This window comes from Rhinolophus sinicus, chromosome 17 (assembly GCF_057876585.1).
Source record: "Rhinolophus sinicus isolate RSI-liver-muscle chromosome 17, RSI-T2T, whole genome shotgun sequence".
Taxonomy (NCBI): Eukaryota; Metazoa; Chordata; class Mammalia; order Chiroptera; family Rhinolophidae; genus Rhinolophus; species Rhinolophus sinicus.
In genome coordinates, this window is record NC_142517.1 from 57,438,879 (window position 1) to 57,462,231 (window position 23,353).

Here is a 23,353-nt window from a genome sequence, read left to right on the forward strand (position 1 = left end):
CCTGACTATAGAAGACAGTTTTCTACAAAATAATGTTTTCCACCCCAAAAGAAACAATATGAGAGGGAAGTAAAGAGGGAAAGGAGCAGCGATGAAGACGGGAGGGAAAACCGCACTATCAGGATCTGACTATGAAATCTTAGGACACGCGGTCTTGCCGACCTCCCCCCAAGGAGTCAAGTGGCTGTTGGTCTGTCTTCTTCTTCACCAGATTCCTCGATCTCTGCTTGTGTGTATGGTAATCTCCCGTGACCTATGACCTCCCAAAGAATACGGCGATTTTCCAATGAGTGACACGCATGGGGGCCAGCTTCCATCAGGCCTCAGCCAGGGGGGCTGCCCACACTCCCCCCCCCTCCCGCAGAGGCCCGCTGAGCCTCCGTCCACACTGGCGCCCACTCCCCTGCTGGCTCTCTGAGATGGGGACACAGCTGGAGTCACGCAGGGGAGCAGAGGCCCCCAGAGGGCCCATTGAGTTCAGAGCAGTCAGACTCCAGGACACTTTGTCATTTTCCGAGGTTGCCCACTCTCCTAGGTCGTCCAGTGCTGCCCAAGATGTGGCACCCACCTCCGGAGCAGTACCACAGGGATGTCTCGGGGGCACACAGGCCAGCCATTTTAATACCTATGGACTTACCTGGATAGGTAGGATACTAGAAAAATTAGCAAAAACACCTGAGAACTATGACTACACAATATTACCTAAGGAGAGGCTAAGAAAAAAGGGAGAAAAAAGGTGAGTGGGTTTAAAATACGTATGAAGTAGGGAATGCTGCAGGCAGCTCTAGGATACTGACAAAAGCCGTGCAGGAAACATTCGGATGACCTGACGCTGGAGACAGCGCTCCTGCCCATCGCCTCCTTCTGCGGGGGAGGTGATGTGTTTAAAATGCCAAGCACGGCACCAGCAGCCAGGAGGTGCTCACAGACTGGGCCCGGCCTTCCCCAAGGTCACACGGCTGACGTCAGAACCTGATCTCCTGACTCCTCGTCTAAAGCTCTCCACGAACTCCCTTCCTGTAACCTCAAGCTAAGACAGTCTCCCTGGGCCATGTTCAAGACCCTGCACTTCTCTAAGCCCCCATGCGAGGCACGGCATCTGCTCATCGTAAGACCACAAACCATGGAATGCAATGTGCGTCCAGCAGCAGTGTGGATAAACACCAGCTCATCCGATCCTCGCCACATCTGTGCCCTTTATAACAAAGGTGGCCATGGCCAGAAAGGTGAAGTCACTGTGCAAGCTGTGAGCCCAGGCCTTCCTGAATCCAGAACCGGAACCACCTCTCAGGCATGAGGACTGCCCTCGCTCCACCTTTCCCCTATCGTGCTCCTTCACAGAGGGCGCAGAGCCCTGACTGGACACTGCAGACCCAGCTCTGTCAGAGAGACAACACGTTGTTTATAGCCCTCTGAGACCACAAGTTCATGTCTGAAGAATCTCTAGTGTAAAAACCCTCTCCATTCCCGTAAACTACTAAAGGCCCTTTTTCTTCTATAGGTCCAGAATCCCCCCATTTCTTCCCATCCCCACAGGCCACTGTCCTCTCCTCCGGGCCAGGACAATGGCTTCCAACAGGTCTCCCTTCATTCTCTCCACACAGCGGCCAGAGGGACATGTCTCTGCTCAAAACCCAGAAGCAGCTTCTCCTGTCACCCAGTCAGAGCCAGAACCCTCCCAGGACCAGCCGGGACCTGCCCTCCTCCACTACGTCACCTTCCTTCCCCACCTCGTTCCCCCAGCCTGCTCCTTCGCAGCCACCCTCGGGTACCTCCCAGCCAGGCGTCCCGTTCACTATTCCCACCACCCAGATGCTCTCTCACTAGCTACCTGGCCAACTCCTTCAGGCCTCTGCTCAAATGCCACCTTCTCAATGACGGTGTCCCCACCTACCCAGTAGCCACCCCACACTCCTGCTAACATACAGTATGACACAGTCTCCTCATAGGACACTGCACAATTTATTTACACATTTGCTTGTCATAGAACAACAAAGAGATGAAATGAAACCTAACCCTTTTTGAGCCCCCACTCATTGTGTCCCAGGCAGCCAAGCGGAGACACGGCATTAGCTCATTTAATCCTCTTCCTGCCAGAATGGAAGCTCCACAGGGCAGGGATTTTTGACTCTTTTTGTTCACCTATCGTGTATCTATGTCCTGGGACAGTGCTGGCGCCTGTTAGGCACACAGTAAATATTGGCTCAGTGAGGGTTTCACACAGCAGCCATACAGGTGGCGTTACACGGACCTGAAAAGGACTCATCGCAAAGAAACCAATGCCCCTCTGCTCTGGCTTCCGTGGCTGTCCCCGAGGGCCAGCAGCAGCCCTTGGCTTCCTCCTCTCTGTCAGCACTCATCTGCTTTGGCCTTAGGCCCCTGGGACCTGAGGCCACCTGCAAGGCAGCACCTGACACCCCCACTCCAAGCTGCCCCCTGCCCCAGGCTCAGGCCTGGCAGCCGTAGCTAGGAAAGTGGGACCACTCTGCTCATCAAAACAACTAAAAAGTGGGTGAGCAATACATGCAGTGCCAAGAGGCCACTCAGGTCACTGATTCAACCCTCATGTTTCAGACAGGGAAAGTAAGGCCCAGCAAGGGGACACAGGACTCTCCCCGGGTTACATGGCAAATCCTTGGGTACCAGCCCCAGAGCCAAGCCCCAGGCTTTCTCAGACAGCTTTACAGCGATCGAGTCAAGACTTGAGTAAAGGCCACTTCCGCTAGAGACACCGGCCCCTCTACCCTCATCTACAGAGATTCTGAAAAACGCTGGGAAGACTGGTCCACAACTCTACACAACCAGGAAGTTTGCAAGGGCACTAAGGAACACTCAGGTTTGCCCTCAATTTCCCTCCCATCCTAGTCTCAAAGTTGCCCTCCATGTTCTGCCTCCTGACACAAAGGCAGCAGAACTCACACCAAGGCAAGGGGGTCTACACCAATGCTCAGAAGAACGTGGAGTGGAAGTGGGACCACTGGATAAGAGCTCAGCAAGATCTTGGAAAGATGCATACACCCCAGGCCAGAAATGCCCTTCCAGGTGTGGAACCTGGAGAAAGCCAAGCACCTATGCATAGGCAGATAGGTACCTGGATGTTCACTGCAGCAATGTTATCACGACACAAAGTGGGTACAACCTACGTTTGTAATGACAAAGTGGGTACAACCTAGCCAACTCTCAGATGGAAAATGGATAGACTGAGGTCTACCCATAACGAAAGCCTACACAGCAGTTAAAATGACCAAACAAGACCTACATGTACCAATATAGAAAAATCTCAAAACTATAATATCCAGTGAAGAAAGAAATATTAAAAGGATATATAATGAGAGCATTTCTATAACTGTTTAAAATATGCAAAGCAATAAAAAAATATATATTTATGGACACATACAGGGGGGTGGTAGGGGGGTCAAAAAATGTGTACACATGACTTGTATTCATCTTTTGTTATTGGTATATATTATTACAATTTTAATATAGTTTTTTTCCTTTCTTAAAATGTGTATACATTTTTTGGCTCCCTCCATATATATGTGGTAAAAGTACAAAACACAAATTCCATAAAGCACACTACCTTCTTGTGTGTGACACTGAACACCTCTGGAGTGGGTGAGCTGGGGAAGAAACACAAGTGGGCTTTAGCTGTATCTATAATATTTTATTTCTTGAAAAAAGAATCTGATGCAAATACAGCAAAATGTTAGCCCCTACTTAGCATATACAGCAGGAAAATAAGTGTTATATTTTTTCTGAACTTTTCTATATTTTGATGTTTCATAGTTTATAAAAATAAAATACTAAAAACACATAAAAACAATTTTACTGAAATATTATCTAAGAAGAAAGAAAGCAGAGCTGTGCAATGTAAATCAGCTGGTAAAACTCTTTATAATAGAAAGAGAGTGAGCATTGAGGAGCATTACTGCTGAGTCCCGATTTTTACATATTAATTTGTGGGTACAGGACCATTTAGGATTGTCAAGTGTTCCTTGTGAAGACTCAAAGAATGGCTCTTGGGAGCAGCTCGTAAGAAGAAAAAAAACACACACACAGAGATGTTCTCTGTGGTGTGATTTATAGTGTGAAAATCAGAAACTCACAGGATGGCTTACAAAAGAAATACGACAATAACTTACACTACAGCCATACAAACAATAAGCCCAAGACAGACAGAAAGATGGGAAAATGCTTATGAGAGGCACCCCACGTCTGGGTCCCATACGTGAAATGAGCAGAGACCCAAATTCCCCTGCTACACCAACAGTACGCCTGCAAGTGAGCGAGGCTCAAGGGAATATGGAAAAATGAAGATGACTCATTAGATTTATAGTTTTAGTATCTGTAGAAGCAGGTCGCCATGGGCTCCCAGTGGGGTCCTGTCACTGCTCCCACCAGCCCATGTTCCTCTAAGCACTTGCTCCTTCCAGGACCCAGATTCCTCAGAGCTGAATACTCTCATGGGGCAATGAGAAGTCCCTCTCGTACGTCCAGGCTATAACAAACCCCCCAAGATTCCCATAAGTCAATTCCAGATGCTGCGCATGTCACAGAAAAGGACTTGGAAACCCACAGCTCCAGAAAACCAGGCGGTTGAACAACAGGGTCATATTTCTCTACCGAAGCCAGCTACTTGAGACAGAAATTTTGCCTGAAGGAAAAAAGGTTTTCATTTTGCATGTGCTCTCACAGTCTTGCAGTTCTCTGCGAGAGCTGTCTCAGGACCTAACCTCCAGTGCTCACATTTCTGATCAAAGCAGAAAGCTGCTGGGAGCGTCTGAAGACCAGGCAAGCACACAGAACAGACCTACGTAACATCTTCCATCCTCGGCAAACGCCGCTAAGCAACCTAGATGAAATACTGGGCTGATCACGCTTCACTGATGAAAGAAGTCATCAGCTCGATTGAGTTTTACTGGAACACGTGGAAGAAACGATGCCATCACACAAGTGCCAGTGGCGCCACCATCAGCTCTCACCCGGAAGCACCGCCCACTGTAGGCTGCAGGCTGACAGGCACCCTGAACCATGCTCCCGGAGGGCTCTCCACAGGCCCCATCCCTCAGCCCCTCCCGGTGGAGACCCACAGGCACAGCCAGACCCTGAATGAGTGATCATGGACCCAAGGGTCTGGCCGTGACTCAGACATCGGCAGCGACTGAGCAAGCAGTGCCAGGTCTCTACTGCCCCATCCCTGGGGGCCCAGGACCGAAGCCCCACCCCACACAGACCACACCACAGGTTAAACTTCTCTTAAAACAAGTAGTCAGCTGCCGAAATAACAAGCATTGCCCTGCCAAACACGGCACAAGTCCAGACGCTGGGATGCTTCCAAATCACTGTCTCCTCCCCAGGAGCCATTCCCTTGAGAGGAAAGCTTGTGCCTTTTCCATTGTGAGAAGACTGGGACCACGAGGCATAATGCTACTCCGCTGACCCGTCTGGGCTCAAGACACCGTCTCACTCTGACTCGGCACATGCAAGAAGCTAATAAGACATATGGACGGGGGGACTCGGCCAAACCTGCTCTTATTTTAAAAGACAAAGCTGAGCATCCACACAGCCCACGCAGATGTGGCACCTGCACCAGGACCTGACCTATGACAGGATGAGCAGGTGCTGGCCAGGGGAGCAGAGCCAGGAGATGGTATTCTAGGGGTGGACCCAAACGGGGTGCGGCCACTGAAGGGCAGGCACAGACATCGATGGCCTCATTGGGGGACAAAGCAGCCATGCCCCAGACACCTCGTAGGTCCTGGGCACAAACATGTTTTACATGCATGTTTAGACACATGAATTCATTTAATTTCATCCCCACTAGGTTTGGAGCTGAGTGGTATTAATATTCCCCTGCTGCAGCTGGGGAAGGAGTTCAGAGACGGGGCTCCCAGAGAGAAAAGGCAGAGCTGGAATCGGAATCTAACCCAGGCCCCTCTGCAGCCAGCACCACACTCATTCAAGACACACAGGCCCCCCACCCCACGCGAGGCTGCACCTGGGGGAGAGAGACGAGACATGGACCCACCCTCAGGTCTCCCATCTGGCAGCTTCGCCAACACTGCAGACAGAACAGGGGATAACAGAGGCATCAGAAGGCTGATGAAAGCCACAGGCCTTCCAAGATAGGACTCTCCACGTGGGTGTGTGAGCTGCATCTTACAGGTGAGTGGACAGTAAACCAGCAGAAGAGGTGTCCAGAGCACCTACTGTGTGTAGTATAGGTCAGCTCACATAACGGGAGCCCACTCCCCAGCGCCCACAGTCCTTGCAACAGAAACAGCAGGACTGGCGTTGATGGGGTACAGACCCAGGCAGGAAACCGCAGCAGGATTCCTATACCACCACCCCCATCACACACACGGCCTAGAGTGGGTTGGGCAAGGGGCAGTGGGTGCCTTTCGGAAGGCTCCGGGCCCTGCCTCTGAGGAGGCCCAGTCTGCTTTATTCAGCAACAGCCACTCAGTGGGAAGTGAAGCAAAGCCATTCAGTACACACAAAACACAGGCACCAGCAGGGCAGTCACAGGTGGGTGAGAAAAATGTGTCAGGCTAGAAATAAAAACAGAAGACAAACAAGCACACAAAGACCAGCACAACCCAGAACTGGCTTCAGAAACAAAGAAAAGGGAGAGGAGGTAGGGAGACAGCAGGAGCAGGAGATGTGGTCCCAGACTCTGTACACTGACCCGCTGTGTGGCCTTGAGCAAGTTGCTTGGCCTCTCTGGGCCCCGATATCCTCACAAGTAACATGGAAGGGCAGGACTACATGGCCTTTCCAGTTCCCTCCAGCCCTGACCTCTTAGGACCTGCTGCCAAATGAGGGAGGTGGGGCTCCAAACATTACAGTCCTTTAAGATCCTACTGCTAAACCCAGGCTGCCAGCTGGTTCTCAGGGCAGAACCTGCAGGAGGAATGAGAGCTCTGCCCCTTGCAGGTTCTGAGGTTCCCCTGCTCTTCTCACACTACTCTATGGGCCCTCAACCTGCAGACTGACCAGGGGAAGAGGACACATGTGTAAGGCCCCAGAGAGCAACAGGCACAGGGGCATGGCACGAACCCTTCTAGAAGGACCCCAGCTTCCCAGACCACCCCTGTGTGGAGGGACTAGAACAAACTACCAAAACAAACCAACATTACAAGCAGTAAGGCATCGTGCTTAAGAGTCAGAAAGACCGGATTCCAATCCTGGCTCCGCTGGTAGTTGTATGGCTCTGAACAAGCTACTGAACCTGCCTGGGGCTCAGAACGCTGACCCATGAAACCTCTTCCTAGAAAAGAACACCTCCCTCCTCATAGGACTGATGGTTCTGAGGATTAGATAAGAAAACCCAGGTAGAATCTAGCAGGACATCTCCACGTAAATGGTGGCAATTGTTGTATCATTGGTGATGGTAAACGTCTGAGAGAGCTTAGGTGATGGATGCTATGCTCCTCACCCCCTCATCCTGAGCTGCAGCCTGGCCTGGGGCACAGGCCAAAAAATGAATCAGTATCTCCAGAGTGGGAGAGGAGCGTGAACAAGGAAGAGCTGGTGGGAGCCATTCCCGGGACTCGGAGCTCCAAGACCCGCCCCCTCTCAGTCTCCCACCCGCTGGAAAGGACAGGTCCTTCACCACTTCCTGCGCCCAGTTTCCACATGGCAGTAAGAGAGCCGTGGAATATCACTCAAGGCTGGAACGTTCCTACCCATCTTACAGGTGAGCAGCTGAGGCTCAGAGACACTGACGGGCCTTGCCCATGGAAGCCAGGGTCAGAGAGGGCCCTAGAAGCCAGGAACACAGTACCTGGCAGGGCTGTGCACCATACTTCAGCTGAACGAGTGTTTATGCGGAAGGGCTGGGCTGTTTAGTGGAAAGGCTGAATAGCAGCCCTGGGCACTGCTCACCAGCTGAGGGCTCTGGGCAGATCAGGCGGCCAATGCCGCCCACCTCATTGTCTTATAAGGTGAAGGAGAGCTCAGTGAGGCCCCTAAAAGAGAAACACAGTCCAAGCCCCTCCCATCTCCCCCAGAACAGCAGCAGTAACTCTTCACAGTAATACAAACAGGCTAGTTCTGAAATCCAGAAAGAAGTCTCCAAAAGACACCTGGGTCTTCCCGGCTGGTTTCAGGTCGGACAACTTCCTGTCTGGAGAACTTGCATTAAAAGTACAAGGAAGCCAACTTTATATCAAGAGGCCTCTACAGATGGCCAAGGACTCCAGGAGTTGGCCATGCCCGTCTCGCACATGAGCACGGCTCACAGAATGTGAAAGAAGCCGTGCTCGGCTGCCAGGACCCGGCCTCAGGACTGCATTTATACTTTGCTGCCCACTTGGGCTGGCAAACACCTCCTCCAGTGCCACAAGCTCGTGCTGAGTCTTACTCTACACCAGGCTGTGTGCTACACTGTGTCTGAGAGACACAGAAGGAAATTTGACACAGCCGCGCCCCCCAGGAGCTCGCAGAGGGGCCACTTTCAGCACAGCAGAAGCTCAGAGAAGGGCGAGACCAGGGTGGGTGGTCAGGGCTGGGCTTCCCCCATGTAACTGCCACCTACCAGAGCGTAATGTTGAAGGGTGAGAGTTACCCAGATAAAGGAGGGCAAGAAGGGTGTTCCAGAAGCACATGCACCTGAACAAAGTCCCACAAGCATTAAGTGGCTCAGGTGCACCACTCCAGGCGGTTCAGTGAGGCAGAGCCACAGGACAGCAGACGCTCCCTGGGATGGCCGGGCTGCCACAGGCTCTGGGGCTCTCTCTGCCTGTTCTGGAGTCCTGCCTGCCCAGGCTATGCCTGACCACAGCCGGCCAACCAGCCAGACAGCGATACACTCACTCAGATTGCCCCTCCCCCACCTTCTGGGCCTGACTCTCCCGCCACGTACAGACGAAAAGGCCAGTCTGTTGCCCCAGCTGCCTCAGTTCCCTCCTCTGTAAGACTGGAAGGGTCACGTCCTACCCATTGATGATGCATGCACATCCCACAGCTCTCTGACCCCCACAGACAGCCCCTCTAGCCTCACAAAGCCAGCCCCAGGGAAATCTGGAAATCCCTGCCCTGTGTCTTCCTGCCCGCCCCCCTGGGGACACACTGACCAGGCCTCAAGGAGCCTGACCACAGAGCCCACATCCTGGACTGCCATGACGATCTGACAAGAGCAGGACCCCTCACACCACTCGGTGGGGTATGAGCCACAGAGGATGAAGCCCAAGACCCCACTCAGAGGGACGGGCAGAAAGGGGGGGATGTGAGCGAGCTCTGGGGTTATGTGGGTCTCCCCAGTAGTCTGATTTTTCAAAATCATTTAGTTTATATTTGGCTAAATTCCCCCCCAAATTAGGAACAATTGCTGTGTGCAATTAGATCAAGAAAACAAATCAAATATCATTAAGAAGAGGTAAACAAAACATGAAAAGTGCTCATGGTTTACCAGAAACAAGTTTGAACTGGAACCTTCTAGAACCTTCTAAATTGGATCTTCTAGAAAGGAACATTCACAGAGAAGACTCTATCCCCCCAGAATACGCAGCACGATCGTCCATGTTGCCTAAACACACACTACAAAGCATAGGCTCCAGCTTCACCATCCTGACAGAAACAGCAGCACCTGCTCCAGAACACACACCAAATCCACCAGCCTTTGCTGAGCCTCCACCCAGAGCCAGACATGTGCTAGGCACAGAGGGGAGGGAAGGCATGAAGATCAGGGCCTCTTCTTTCTAGAAGAGAAAGCATGGACACAACCGGGTATGAACTGAGGCTACAGTGTCGGTGCTTTCAGAGGGGGGCAAACAGTGCATCAAGGGGAAGTGACAAAGGAGGGAATATCACAGTTTGGGGGACTGAGGAAGACGCGAAAGAACATGGGGACATCCTGTGTGCTATGGTCTGAATATGTGTGGTCCCCTCCACCTAAAATTCCTATGTTGAAATTCTAATGCCCAATGTGATAGGATTTGGAGGTGGGGCCTCTGGGAGGTGCTTAGGTCATGAGTTTGGAGCCTTTAGGAATGGGGTTACTGCTCTCATAAAAGAGGCTCCAGGATGCTCCTAGCCCCTTTCACCTGTGAGGACACTGAGAAGATGGCAGTCTGCAACAAAGAGGGCGTTTGGTAGGACCTCACCATGCTGGCACCCTGATCTTGGACTTCCACCCGCCAGAACCGTGAGGAATACATTTCTATTGTTTGTAAGCCACCCAGGGTGTGGTTATTCTGTTTTAATAGCCTGAACAGACTAAGACATCCTGAAATAAACCTGGGCAGAACACTGTTTTGCACGCCAGCTCCACTGCCCTCCAACTGAATCAACACGGATTTGCCTTCTAAAATGCGGAGAAAAGGTTCACTCCTCCCAACACCTACCCAGGTACCATTCGTAGCAGCTACCACTCAGCCACCTGCCACGTGCCAGAACCTTGCCTCCTTTTTATCTCATAGCCACCCTGTAAGGTCATGTGTGAGGGGAAGGAGTTACATCGAGGGCCACACTGTTCCCTTATGTCACAGACGGCATTTGAGTCCAAGTCTTGGGCTCCAAGCCATGCGCTCCTGCCCGGGGGCCTTTCCTTTGCAGGCACAGGACAGACTCTGCCAGGGGGTGTGAAGGGTGGTGAGCTGCAGAGAAGAGGGAGAGAAGCAGTGTGCTCCCAGGAGCGGGCCTGGCCAAGCCAGAGCAGGGCAACAGAAGCCAGCCTGGGCACATTCCCTCGCACCAGCAGGACGATCGCTTAATGGGGCTGCTTAACTGTAATTACCCCAATACATAAAATAAATGGCTTTAATTTAAAAGACATTAAGTTAACAGCAGGCTTTGTGCCAGATGACAGGGCCTGGCTCGGCTGCTCAGAACCAGTACCTGAAACAGGGATGGGAGCACAGAGCTGCCTCTTGGAGCCAGGGCCCCCAGTACAGCCCTCTGAGGCCTGGGGGAAAGGGTTGGAAAGTGACGTTACCCCAGCAACCTAACCTGGTCCTCAGCAACCCACAGGCCAGTGTGAGTGGTCTACACAAAAGGCAAGAGCTCTGGACAGGGCAGGGTGTGAGGAAGGGAAGCAGGGCGTCCTTTCTGGGCACTCCCTTTCCAGACAGGTACTCTGAGCGGCTGCTGCTGCCGCAGGTGCAGTAGGCCTCTGTTCTCAGCCCCTCCAGCTGCAGCCCAGCTCCTCCTCTCAGGGCCTGGCTCCCTCAGCCACAGGCAGACTGGGAACGCCCCCATCCCCCGCTGTGCATGGCCCTGAGGTGGGTGTCGTCTGAGCCCATCTGACTGAAGGCTGAGGCAGGAGGCTCCACGCAGTTAGGCAACTCGGCCACGGTCACGCTGCCTACCAGCACGCAAGTCACCGCACTCCTTTCCCCCACGCCTGCCTTTCCGGGACTCGGGCCACTGGCCTAACTTCCCACCAAGTGCCAGGACACCTGGGCCGCAGACCCAGAGCAAACCTAGCCACTCGTGGTAGGTGACAGGGGATCCACCTGCACGCAGCTGTAAGAGGCATATTTCACCTTTGTACGAGGAAGCCCGCCTCCTTGCACACGGAGGGCGCACTCTAGGTGTGAGAGACCCCAGATGGAGCGTAAAGGGTGCGCCCTAGGAAGCTGCGAGGCCTCGTGGGCGGTGCCTGGCTGGAGTCACAGAGCGGGGACCCAGGAAGGGCTAGGAGGCTCGGATGCACAGACACACCCCGCCCCCGTCTGCTGAGCTGCGGGGAGGCGCTGAAGGCCTCTCCATCCAAGATCCAGCCATCCCAGTTTCTTTTTCATCCACCTTTTTCAAAGGGCCTCAACAAAGCAGGTTTACACCAGGCGCAGGAAGGAAATGACCGCCCACAATCGCCACGCAGACTCCCTTTCATTTCAGCCTTCCTTTCTAAACCACGGAGGGGCAGGGAGTGGGGGACACTCGCGGAGAAAGAACAAAAAGAGCCTGCGCGTGCCCCAGGCTAGCCTGGTGGGAGAAGCCGAGCAAGGCGGCCTTCAGGAGCGGGGCTCCTGCCCAGAACCGCGGTGCAGCGGCGCCCTCCAGCGGTCGCGTGGAGCGCGGCACACGGCTCTTAAGGCCTGCGAGGAGGGCAAGTTCTCCCGGGAGAGAGTCTCAGCGAGGACACGGTGACCCGCAGGGGGCACCGGCGGTCCGGTGTGGACTGCACTCCAGCAGCTCCTCCTCCTCCTGGCCTGGGAGGTGCGCGCTGATTCCAGCCCTGGAGCTCCCTCCAGCGAGCAACCCCGAGGAGAGGGTACATACACCACGTAGTTTTCCTCCCAGGAATACTGGGGAGCCCAATACTAACTCCTGGCACTATCTCAGGCACAGGGCAGCTGGGAAACCAGCCCGGAGGGACCCGCAAAGGTTCAGCCTCCTGGAGGTCAGTGAGTGCCTTCCGTCCCCAACCAGAGAGATCCGTGGGTACACGAGGAGGCGAGGCCTGGCTGGGAAGGTGAAGACAGGTCCGTACCTTCCCTCGCTAATGTGGGAGTTGGGGTGAGCTGGCTCTCACCCACCTTCCCAAAGAGGACAGAAGCTGTTGATAATGCTGACACTCAAACAGAAGAGGGAAGGGCCTGGGCTGGTTCTAAGGGCAACTCTGCCTGGATCTGAACAAGTGGCCCCTGCTCAGGGCCTGTCAGCTCACTGGGAGGGCCGCGCAGAGAGGTTCAGAGTTTTCTTCCCACTCAATGCTTGGGGAGTCCACAAGGCTCTGCGGAGACCAGTGAGATTGAAGCTGCATTGGCAGCAAGCACAGGCTTTGTTCAAACTGAATGTACTTGGGGCAACTGGGCAGGGTGGTGCTACCGACTGTCAGGTGGGCTACAGCCCACTTCCTCCTCCCCAGCTCCCTATCTGTGGTGCCTCTAACTCCCCAAAGCATGTTACACAGCCCAGTCTCATGGCTTAGTGGGGGAGCTCAAGTAAGAACCAGATCTCTGAGATGGGGGGCCCCCTCCCCAATCACAGTGATGCTCAAACCAGACGTTTGTGAAGGCACTTTTATAAGCTCTAAAGTGCTGAACAAATGTTACTGTTATTCTCCTCATCAAGTCTCCATAGTAATAATACCCACTTTCTGATTTTAGGCATAACATTACTATCCACATCAGAAATTTCCAAACCATGTTCTTCAGAATACACCACCGTCGTTTCCAGTGATGTTACAATTTTCAGGGTGGGGAGGAGGAGAGTCAAGGTACCTGTTTTTTCTTGTAAAATGCATTTTGGTAAATACGTAAGAAAAAGACCAAATACATTTATTCAGTTGTCCTTATCAATATATAATCATCTCATCATTAGTCATTAGGGAAATACAAATCAAAACCACCATGAAATGCTACTTCATACCCACTAGGATGGCTATAATCAAAAACACACAAGTGCTGGCGAGGATGTAGAGAAACTGGAATCCTTATACACTGCTGGTGAGAATGTAAATTGGTATAGCTCCTTCGAAAAACAGTCTGGCAGGTCCTCAACAAGTTAAACAGTAACCATATGACCCAGCCATTCCACTCCTAGGTACATACTCAAGCAATCTGAAAACATACATCCACACAAAAACTTGTAAACGAATGTTCACAGCAAATTATTCATAATAGCCAAAAAGTGGAAACCCAAATGTCTATCAACTAATGAATGAATAAATAAAATGTGGTCTATCTTCAATAGATGAATGAATAAAGAAGTTGTGGTATATAAACACAATGGAATACTATTCGGCAGTTAGAAAAGATGAAATGGGACCATTTGTGACAACATGGATGGATCTTGAGATTATAATGCTAAGCGAAATAAGTCAGACAGAAAAAGCAGAGAACAATAAGACTTCACTGATATGTGGTATATAAACCAAAAACAAAAAAAGAACAAGACAAACAAATGAGAAACAAAAACTCATAGACACAGACAATAGTTTAGTGGTTACCAGAGGGTAAGGGGGGTGGGGGGTGGGAGATGAGGGTAAGGGGGATCAAATATATGGTGATGGAAGGAGAACTGACTCTGGGTGGTGAACAACAATGGGATTTATAGATGATGTAATACAGAATTGTACACCTGAAATCTATGTAACTTTACTAACAATTGTCACCCCAATAAACTTTAATTTAAAAAAAAATGTGGGGCCAGCCTGGTGGCTCAGGTGGTTAGAGCTCCATGGTCCTAACTCCGAAGGCTGCTGGTTCGATTCCCACATGGGCCACTGGGCTCTCAACCACAAGGTTGCCAGTTCAATTCCTGGAGTCCTGCAAGGGATGGTGGGCAGCGCCCCCTGCAACTAAAATTGAACACGGCACCTTGAGCTGAGCTGCCGCTGAGCTCCTGGATGGCTCAGTTGGTTGGAGCGCGTACTCTCAACCACAAGGTTGCAGGTTCAACTCCTGCAAGGGATGGTGGGCTGCGCCCCCTGCAACTAGCAACAGCAACTGGACCTGGAGCTGAGCTGTGCCTTCCACAACTAAGACTGAAAGGACAACAACTTGACTTGGAAAAAAAAAATGTGATCTATCCATACAATGGAATATTATTCAACCATTAAAAGGGATGAAGTACTGACACGTTACAACATGAACCTTAAAAAATTACAAGTGAAAGAAGCCAGACACAAAAGGTCATATAAATGAGCCCATTTCTATGAAATGCTCAGAACAGGGAAATTTACAGAGAGAGAAGGGAGATTAGTGGTTGCCAGAGCTGAGGAGAAAGGGGAATGGGGATGACTGCTGATGGGTACAGGGTTTCTTTTGGGAGTAATGAAGTGTTCTGGAATTAGTGGTCATAATTGAACAACCTTGTGAATATATGAAAAACTACTGAACTGTATATTTTAAATGGGCGAATTTTATGGTATGTGAATATCTCAGTTTTTAATTGCAAAAAAATGTAATTATGTCTTTCAAAAAATGGCCTATGGGAAGAGAGAACAGTCCGGAAATCATAAAGAATTACTGACGCCCAAACCTGGAACATTTCATCTATGCACTGAAGCCCCCAGAGCATTTACAAATCACCCACGTATCGATGTATTTCATCTGGATGATGATCCCTGGCCTATGTTATATGTGGGCTTTACCTTATAATTTCAACACATACCTGTGAAATTATTCAGTTTATTGTATATGATACAATAATACTATACAACTTATTCCGTACAGATCCGTGACTAAAGTCCTCCACAAGAAACATGCACAAGAAACATAAACTACTACAGTTGTTTCATAAACACATAATCTAAAGGCGTTCCAATGTTAAATGTGTTTGGTAAACTACCACTGTTCTCTAAATTCTATAGTATAAAATGGCAGCTTATCTTTCTAAAGAGCCTCTCATTTCAGGACACAAGACTTTGATCACCTCTTTCCCCGACTGCTACAACCTATTCAAAAATTTCATTCCGTTGCAAGGCGCCTGCTGCTGTGACAAGCTAGAGAATCTGCATTTCAGTGTCACCTGTTGGTTATTAGCTTCATCGGTGAGACAGCCAGCATCAAGGGCTTTCCACTCAGGCTTGTTTCCAGCCCCAACTATGAGCTCAGGCACTCATCTTCTCAACGACACTCAGTTGTGCTCTCGCAGTACAAGAACCTCTGGAAATCCCCAACGTGTACAAAGAGCAGTAACATTTGTCGTCACTCCTAGTCCTCAGCATACACTCCTCTAGGAATGCAACAATCACTTTTAAGTGTGGAATGCACATGGCTTCCTTCTGAGTCTTAACGTGTCTGGACACTAAGCCACCCACCGTCATGCTCTGAGGAGGCGGAAGTTAGATTCACCAAGAACTCTTCTACGATGTCTTGGGTTTCATTCATAGAGCCGTCAGTCAGTCACCTATCAAGTACTACTGAGAACCTAGAATGCGCCAGGACCTGTGCTAAGACAGCGATGGGGGAAAGAGGGCACCTCCCTCACCATGCAGGACACCACCACCCCAGACCAGCACTCCGGCCTCTTGCTCCCTGGTCCTCACGCCTGCCCCACCACGTACACAAACGCCTCCCTGAAGGCAGGAGGAGGCGCTGATCTGACGGGAGAGTCTGGCAGGTCTGTCTACCCCTCTCCTCTGGAATTCTCTGCAGAAGCCTGTCCACGCCTGCAGCGAGGCGGGCGGCTGTGCAGAGCTGCCTGTCCCTCCAGAAGTCTACCTGGGTCTTGTGCTCCAGGGTAGGTGGCTCCTGCCCCGTGTCTGTCACATCCAATCAAGCCAGAAACAGGGGTGGCAATTATGGGCTTCTGTCTGCCTGATCAGACAGAGACGGGAAGTAATGCCCCTGCCCTCGTGATTATATTCCAATAGGGAGAGGCGGACGACAAACAGATGAACAGGATGGTTACTTCCTCCAGCCTGCAGAGCAGTCCCACCGAAGGCCCTCGCCCGAGCCGTCTCTCTGACTGGAGCTCTCCTTCTCACTTCCCTCAGACCCTGCCAAATGTCACCTTATCAGCAGAGCCGTCCTGACCACAGACACAAAAGAGTGAACAACTCCCCACCCCAACACACATGCACGCCATCTGTCCTTCCCTGCTTGACTGTTCTCTGCACCACTTATCCCAATCTGACTCGCTCTACGTGTATTGTTTCTCTGATTAAAGCTGAGTCTCACATCCCACCCCCCACGACCCCAGAAGGTCAGCTCTGTGCGGACAGGGACTTGGTCCTGTTTCCTGTTCACAGGTACCCAGCACAGCGCAAGTGCCTCAGGAACGTCTGCGGAATGAATGAATGAAGGAACAAATGAATATGTGCTACAAACAAGGTAATGGGAAAGAACATGAGGGCTGGGCTGGGGGCTGCATCAGAAAAGGGGTTCATGGAAGGCCTGAGTGGTTAGCATCTAATGATAGCGCAGTGATAGCATAAGAGAAACACCACAAAGCAGCAATACTGCTTGTGGGGGCAGAGCCCCAGAAAGAAGTTTCCAGGCTCTCGGCCTCACATAGACAGGTGCCTGGCTCAGGTAGTAAATGGCCATCAACTGTGATGGGATGGCCATCAGCTGTGGCTAGTTGGCTGTCAGCTGTAACCAGTGAGCCATTGGCCACTAATATAACTGCTGTGGCTACGCTAGCAGAGAAAGAGAGGAAGAATGGGGGCTAGCAAGAAGATGGTGGCTGTGCTGGCAAGTGTGGATGGCGGTTTGTGGACAGTGTGGATCCAGCCTCCAGTGAGAGTATAGTGCCGCCAGAGAGAATATAGTGGTATGACTCCCCTACCTATGGCTCCGTGGGTGTTCCTTTTTGGCCTCACCATATCCTGCGTTCTTGTATGGGGAGCGGGAGCAGAGACCCCGCAGGCCTCCCAGCATGACAAATGGCGCAGCGAGCAGGGTCTCCCGCACGATACTGCTGTACCCCCCAAAGGTGAGCCTCACCAGGCATCTCTGCAGGGGTCTGGCCACCCCAAAAAGGAAGGAGGAGGTGGCCGCAGGATCGTCTCAGTGCTGCGTCATGACAGGGGCACTGGGGCCGTTCATTGCGTTGATTTCCTCAGAAGGCAGCCGATTGGAACCACATTGTAAGACTGAACACACAACTACCAACACAGCTTCACTGGGTGAAACGAGTTACAGCATGGTGGCATTCAATCCTCACCACCAAGCATGACGAGGGTATCTAATCCTGTTTCACTGAGGAGCTTGAGGCCCTGAGAGATGAGATGGATTACCCACAATCCCCCAGCTAGTAACTGGCCCACTGGCGTGAAACTCAGGGTTGTCTCACTCCCTCAGGACCATCTACTGTCCAACCCACTGAGTTTTGTGGCAGGAGAGGATGTACACGAGTGTGATGCTAAGTGACACGGGTTCCTGGGTGGCATGGGCTGTGCCTGACCCCCGTGTGTCCCCTGCAGCTATAAATTCAGCGTCCACATGCAGCAGGTGCCTGGTCATTCCTGGGGCTTCAAAATGCTGTGTGGGCTCCTGAGAGGTGAGGCAGAAAGAGCTGGTTGTCCACTCCAAAACCTGCTCTCCTCTCCTTCCTGATTAACGGAACCTGTTTTTAACTGGGTCCTCTGCTTTGGTTCCCCATCCTGCTGCTGCAACACAGACGTGATGGCTAAATCTCTAGCAGCCGTCCTGGGCCATGAGGACAAGGGCCACTCCCCGGGGATGGTGAAGCAGAGCTGGGAGGAGCCGAGGATGCTGACGACTTCACAAAGCCCCTACGCCAGCCCAGAGGTGCCTGCCTCTGGACTTGGTTTAGATGAGAAATATAGCTCAATCTTGCTAAACCACCACTATTTGCGGTTTTCATGGCATATTCTACCAACCTGATAAACAGCAAGGAAGGCTTACGCAAGAGAAAAGTCTTGATCTAAGTTTGAGAAGTGTGGGATTCCACTTGACAGACAGAATGAGATAACAGAAGGTGCAGAAGCAGCGCAAGCAAAGCTCTGTGAGGGGGGCAAAGGCTGGACGAGGACGCTGAAGCCAGCTGCTGTAAGTCTAGAATGTTGGAATAACCCGGGATGACAGCCGGCAGCCAGGAGGTGTTCAGTGCAAGTGGTTTGATAACATCAGCATTTTAGCAAGGTGAATGTATTTGGTTGGTGCAAAAGTCATTGTGGTTTTTGCAATTATGTTTAACCTTTTAAACAGCAATGACTTTTGCACCAACCTCACAGAGACCGGATAGCCTGGATGACGAGAGCTACTCAAATGTTTCCTGAATGCCTAGTGGGCGCCAGGCATCGTGCCTCCCAGGGGCGGCTGCACAGGGCAGAATCCCCGAGAAGGGTCTAAAAGATGTCAGGAGAGCACCAGGTGCTCCTGTATCTCTACAGCTGTGACTCCCACACCTGCCTCTGCAGCCCCACAAACTCAGATTCCTAGGAGAGGTGACCCACAGACGGGGCAAAGCCCAGGATTCTGTATTTTTAGTGACTGTCCCCAAGTGATTCTATGCAGTTAGTCCATGGACCTATTATACAGACTAGAGGCCACTCCTTACCTGGTACCAGGAATGTAAAAGGCTTGGGTGTTTATTACATAGGTGAACAAGCTTTTAGAGGACAACAAACCAGTAGGTATGGAAAGACTTTCAATAATAGTTGAAACAAGATTTTTCTAGTTAAGTGAATGTTTTTTAGGTATTTTAAATACCTACAAGATATTAACTAAAATATGATCTGAGGTCACTAATCATGTTGTATGATCTATTTCTGCAACCATTTCAACCAAAAGGTATTTCTGTGTCACTTGAAAATAGCCTACGGGTGTCAGCACAAGTTATAGGCCAGCTCACTGTTAGATGCGGGGCTGCTCTGTATGGAACAGGCATGGAGTCCCAGAGCCCACCCTGAGGGAGGAGGGGCCCCCAGCTGTCTCCGGACACTAGGGTGGGCAAGGAGCTGCCTTCCTCTTCCTAAGGTGTGCTAACACACTTCAGGGAAACTCTCCCTGGGAGCGAGCTGTCCTTCTTATCTTATCTTAAAAGAAGTGCTCCTTAAAGGAGAAATGTGGTACGAAGGGGAAAACATTGGCTTAGGACACAGGTCAGTAACCCCCAGTGGCCTCGGGCAGATTTCCTCACCTGTTGTGCTGGTAAAGATCTCTTCCAGCTCTGATGCAACCAGGATGAGAATTTCTACAGTTTCTTTTCTCCTAATACTGAAAAATGATCCCCAGTATAAAATGCACTCCCATGTAGAAGGCATGATGTCTGGTGCTAGGGATACAATATGTAAGAGAAATCAGGGTCCATGCCCTTCAGGAGTTTATAGTCTAGAAAGGCAGAGACATAATTCATTCAGTAAATTATACAATTACAACTGAAATAAATGTGACTAAGAAAAATATTTGGTGCTATGAGAGGATGGGGTGGGGGTGTACTCTAGGCAGAGGAAAAGGCATGTATGAAGTGGTGCCAGAAGACGGTTTCTTTTCAGGAAGTGTTTAAAGAAAAAAGAGCACCTTTTATCACAAACAAAAAACAGATTCACAAATATGAACGCCAATGTAATAGGGGCAATTTTCTGCTGGAACTGATAAACCCTTATCCGATCCCAGCCATCTGGCTAAAAGCCCCCAAAATCTCACCCCGTATGCCTCAACAGGGTGGTGTCAATTCTTTCATGTCATTTGCAGCTGCCTCCAAGTCTTGGATAACGGCTGTGGCTTCTCTCCATCAGCGGGAGAGAAACACATAAAACACAGGCTACTAGCTGGGCACCTGGCCCTGAGGCTAGACCTGCTCCTGGACCAGTATTTCTGGCGCCGACTATATGCCAGGCATGAGGCACAGGAATGGGAGACAAGACGTGATATAGTCACAGCACCAGGAAGGTACACGAGAGAGGAATAGGAAGACATGCATTTCAAGTGGAGGTTACTTGGACGGCTTCAAGGAGGGGATGGTATCTGAATAGGGGCAAGACTTGGAGATGGAGAGAGAAAGTATCCTGACAGTGGAATGACATAAGCAAACACATATCGGCTGGATAGCACTGGGTGTGCAACAAGCTGTGGCTGGAGTCAGGATAAGGAATGGTAGACCTGGCAATGGTGTAGCGTAGGCCTGAGTTGCTACCTTTGACTCAGAAAGTTAAGAGATGCCAGTGCTGGTCTTCAAGGTGGTGTCTGGAGAGCTGGTGAAATCACAGCTCTGCCCAGACCAAGGGCCGTCAGTTTTCTCCACTGGACTAGCTCAGAGGTTCTCAAACGTTAGAGTCCTATGGATCACTGGGTACAGGTTGCCAGGCCCCATTTCCAATCAGAAGATTCCAATTAAGTAAATGAGGATGGGCCCCAGGTTGAAAAACCCCAGGTGAGACCACAAGCTCCAGGCCTGGATTCTTGGCCTCCTATAGCATCAAGTGCAGGCCCAGGTTAATTTCTCTGACTAGTGCGTGTTCCTGATGGGCAGGGGACAGACCTTCGATGCTATAAGGGGAAAGAAGAATGGAGCTGTGAAGGACTCGGCCTGGACTGTCTCCAAGTTTAGGGATACTCTCAGCAGATGTGAAAGCTAAGTCAAGAGTGGCCAAGGGCTCAGGAGGAAAGAAAGGACATTCTGGACAAGCTGTCAGAGTACAGCTTGTACACATTCAGTACCGTTAAGATCTAAGGTACATGTAAGGGACGGATAAGAAGTGAAGCTGGAGAGGAAGGCCAGGCCCACAAAACAAGCAGCCCTACCAAGAAATTGCCACTTGATTCTATAAGCAACAAAAAGCCACAGCAGACCCTTGAGCCCCGCAGGATCCTGGCAGCAGCTCCCCTGGGTCGCTTACTGGGCACAAACACAAACTGCCTCCCCAACACTCCCCACGACCAACACCAGTCTCCATCCTTTAAGATCCCCTACTACTCCTATCTAAAAATCACACCTTGGATCCCCTCTGTGCAACTATTAGGTCAAATGAGGCAAGCAATTTGACTGAGGCAATTAACACTAAACCAGGAACCCAATCTCTGAGATGACGGGGACAGGAGGAAGCTGCCATCGCAGCAGGATGGTCCAACCTGGAACAAGGTGGCTAGCTCTGTTCTGCTCTGCTCCCCAGATCATACTTCGTATAGCTTTCTCTTCCTCCGTTGGAGAACCCACAGCTTCTCTAAATGAGTTCATGACCCGTGGGGATAGGAGAGAAGGGAGTTCAGAGACAGGATGAGAGAGTTCCCACTAGCTGGGTTGGGGCATTGATCATTTCCGACTAAAATATCTTGAAAACTAAGAAATGTCACTGCAATTTCAACAATTCAAGCGGCCTCACTTCAGACCCTGTCCAGCTCTGACTCTGCACAGGATGACGATTGGTGCCTTCAAATGACCTGCTTCAGCAAAAAAGTCAAAGACTGAGGAGAATAAAAAGACGTGCAGACTCTGAAGGTACTGCTGAATCCTGCAACGCTGGCAAAGAGGGGGCGTGCTGATTCTCGAGGGGGCCACAGTTAGTGGGGGGAGATCTGGTCAGGGTTGTCAGTTAACTCCGAGGCTCCACTCCTGCACCAGCTGAGTGTCTGGCTCGCGGACACGCCCCGGAGGATGCCCGCAGCACGTTGTGAAAGCAGTTTGGGCGGGGCGGGGGCGTGAAGGGTTAGGTTTCTACAGGCATTGGCAGTGGACAGCATAATGAAGACACCCGTCTCCCGACTCCTGGAGCCTAGTGGATGGGGCTGGGGGCAGGATGGGCGACCCTCCCGGAGCCCCCAGCTGCGGCCCCGCTCACCTTGCACTTGAAGCCGGCGGCAGGCGGCAGCAGCTCCCGCAGCAGGGCCTTGGCCACCTCGCGGCTGGCCTCCTCGCTCACAAAGTGCAGATTAAGCACCTCGTGAGCCTCGAACTTGGCGAGACGCAGCAGGGAGCGGAGCGCGACGCGGGCCTTGGCCTGCAGCGCGGCATTGTGTTCCGCCTTGGTGAACATCATCAGCAGGTGGTAGTCCACCGGCACCGCCCCACCGCCCTCCAGGCTCTTGGCCTTGGCACCCAGGACCGGCGCCACGGAGCCGCGTGCCAGTTCCGGGGCGAGCGGAGAGGGCACGGCGGGGACCCCGGCGCGGGCCTCCTTCAGCCTCTTGGTGGCGCTGGAGAAGGTCTCCCGGCCCGAGCCCAGGTAGTAGAAGGCACAGACGGCAAGCGCCGCGGCCAGCAGCAGCGCGCAATAGTGGGAGCGCACAGCGCCCAGGCGCGCCATGGCCCGAGAGCATGGGAGGCCACCTCGGAGGAGACCCATGCGCCACGGACCGGGGAACCTAGCAGCCAGAGAAGGGACGCGGAGACCGGGTACCCAGGTAGCCACTTAGTAGCACCGGCAGCGGGCCGCGGCCATGGCGGAGGCGGAGCCACGCTGCGCAGAGCCTATCCGCGGGCGCTGATGCGCGGAGAGGTGTGGCCAGGCCTGCCCGGAGGCTGCTGGGTCCTAAATTCAAAGGGATTAGAGCCAGGATGGACCCGGCGTCCGTCCGCTGTAGCCGTCCCAGCGTGATCTAAACTGCGGGTAAGGACTCGGACGCAGAGAAGGCCAGCAGGCTGTAAGATCCGTGGAAACTGGCCTTCTTAAGTGCCCAGTCCCAGACTCAAGAATCGAAGCTGAGCCTTGAAAGGAACTGAGGCGCCCCAACGCAGGACCTTCGGTTAGCAAGAAGACTATAAACCGGATGTATAAAGAGAAAAATTTTCTCTCTATACGTGCCCCCCCGCCCCAATTTTGTAGAGGCCTTAATTCCTCTCCCTAACTCCCTTCGCATCTTGGAGACTAGCTCAAGCTGGGGAATTAAAACTGTAGCAAGTTCCTTCCCCATTCACAGTAGGGTTGACACTTGTGGAAATCGCGCTCACCCCACTTGGCATCTCTGAAGCCGACCAGAGACATCTAAAGGGTGTGACCAGCAGGGGGACCCCGCAGCCCAAAACTGCAGGTTAGTTCAGAGAGACCCAAAAG

At 51.8% G+C, this 23,353-nt stretch overlaps 1 protein-coding gene across 2 annotated transcripts in view; it reads right to left on the reverse strand.

Annotated features, from left to right (window-relative positions):
• The window catches only part of XXYLT1 (xyloside xylosyltransferase 1), a 165,587-nt gene extending 142,821 nt beyond the window's left edge, over nucleotides 1–22,766 (reverse strand). The window contains exon 1 of one of the 2 annotated variants that reach the window (XM_088793702.1): nucleotides 22,142–22,766. In XM_088793702.1, the coding sequence (XP_088649828.1) occupies nucleotides 22,142–22,645 (504 nt within the window). In that variant the 5' untranslated portion in view covers nucleotides 22,646–22,766. The remainder of the gene's footprint in view (nucleotides 1–22,141) is intronic. The other variant, XM_019723388.3, reaches the window with a different exon arrangement.
• Nucleotides 22,767–23,353: the final 587 nt, after the last annotated feature.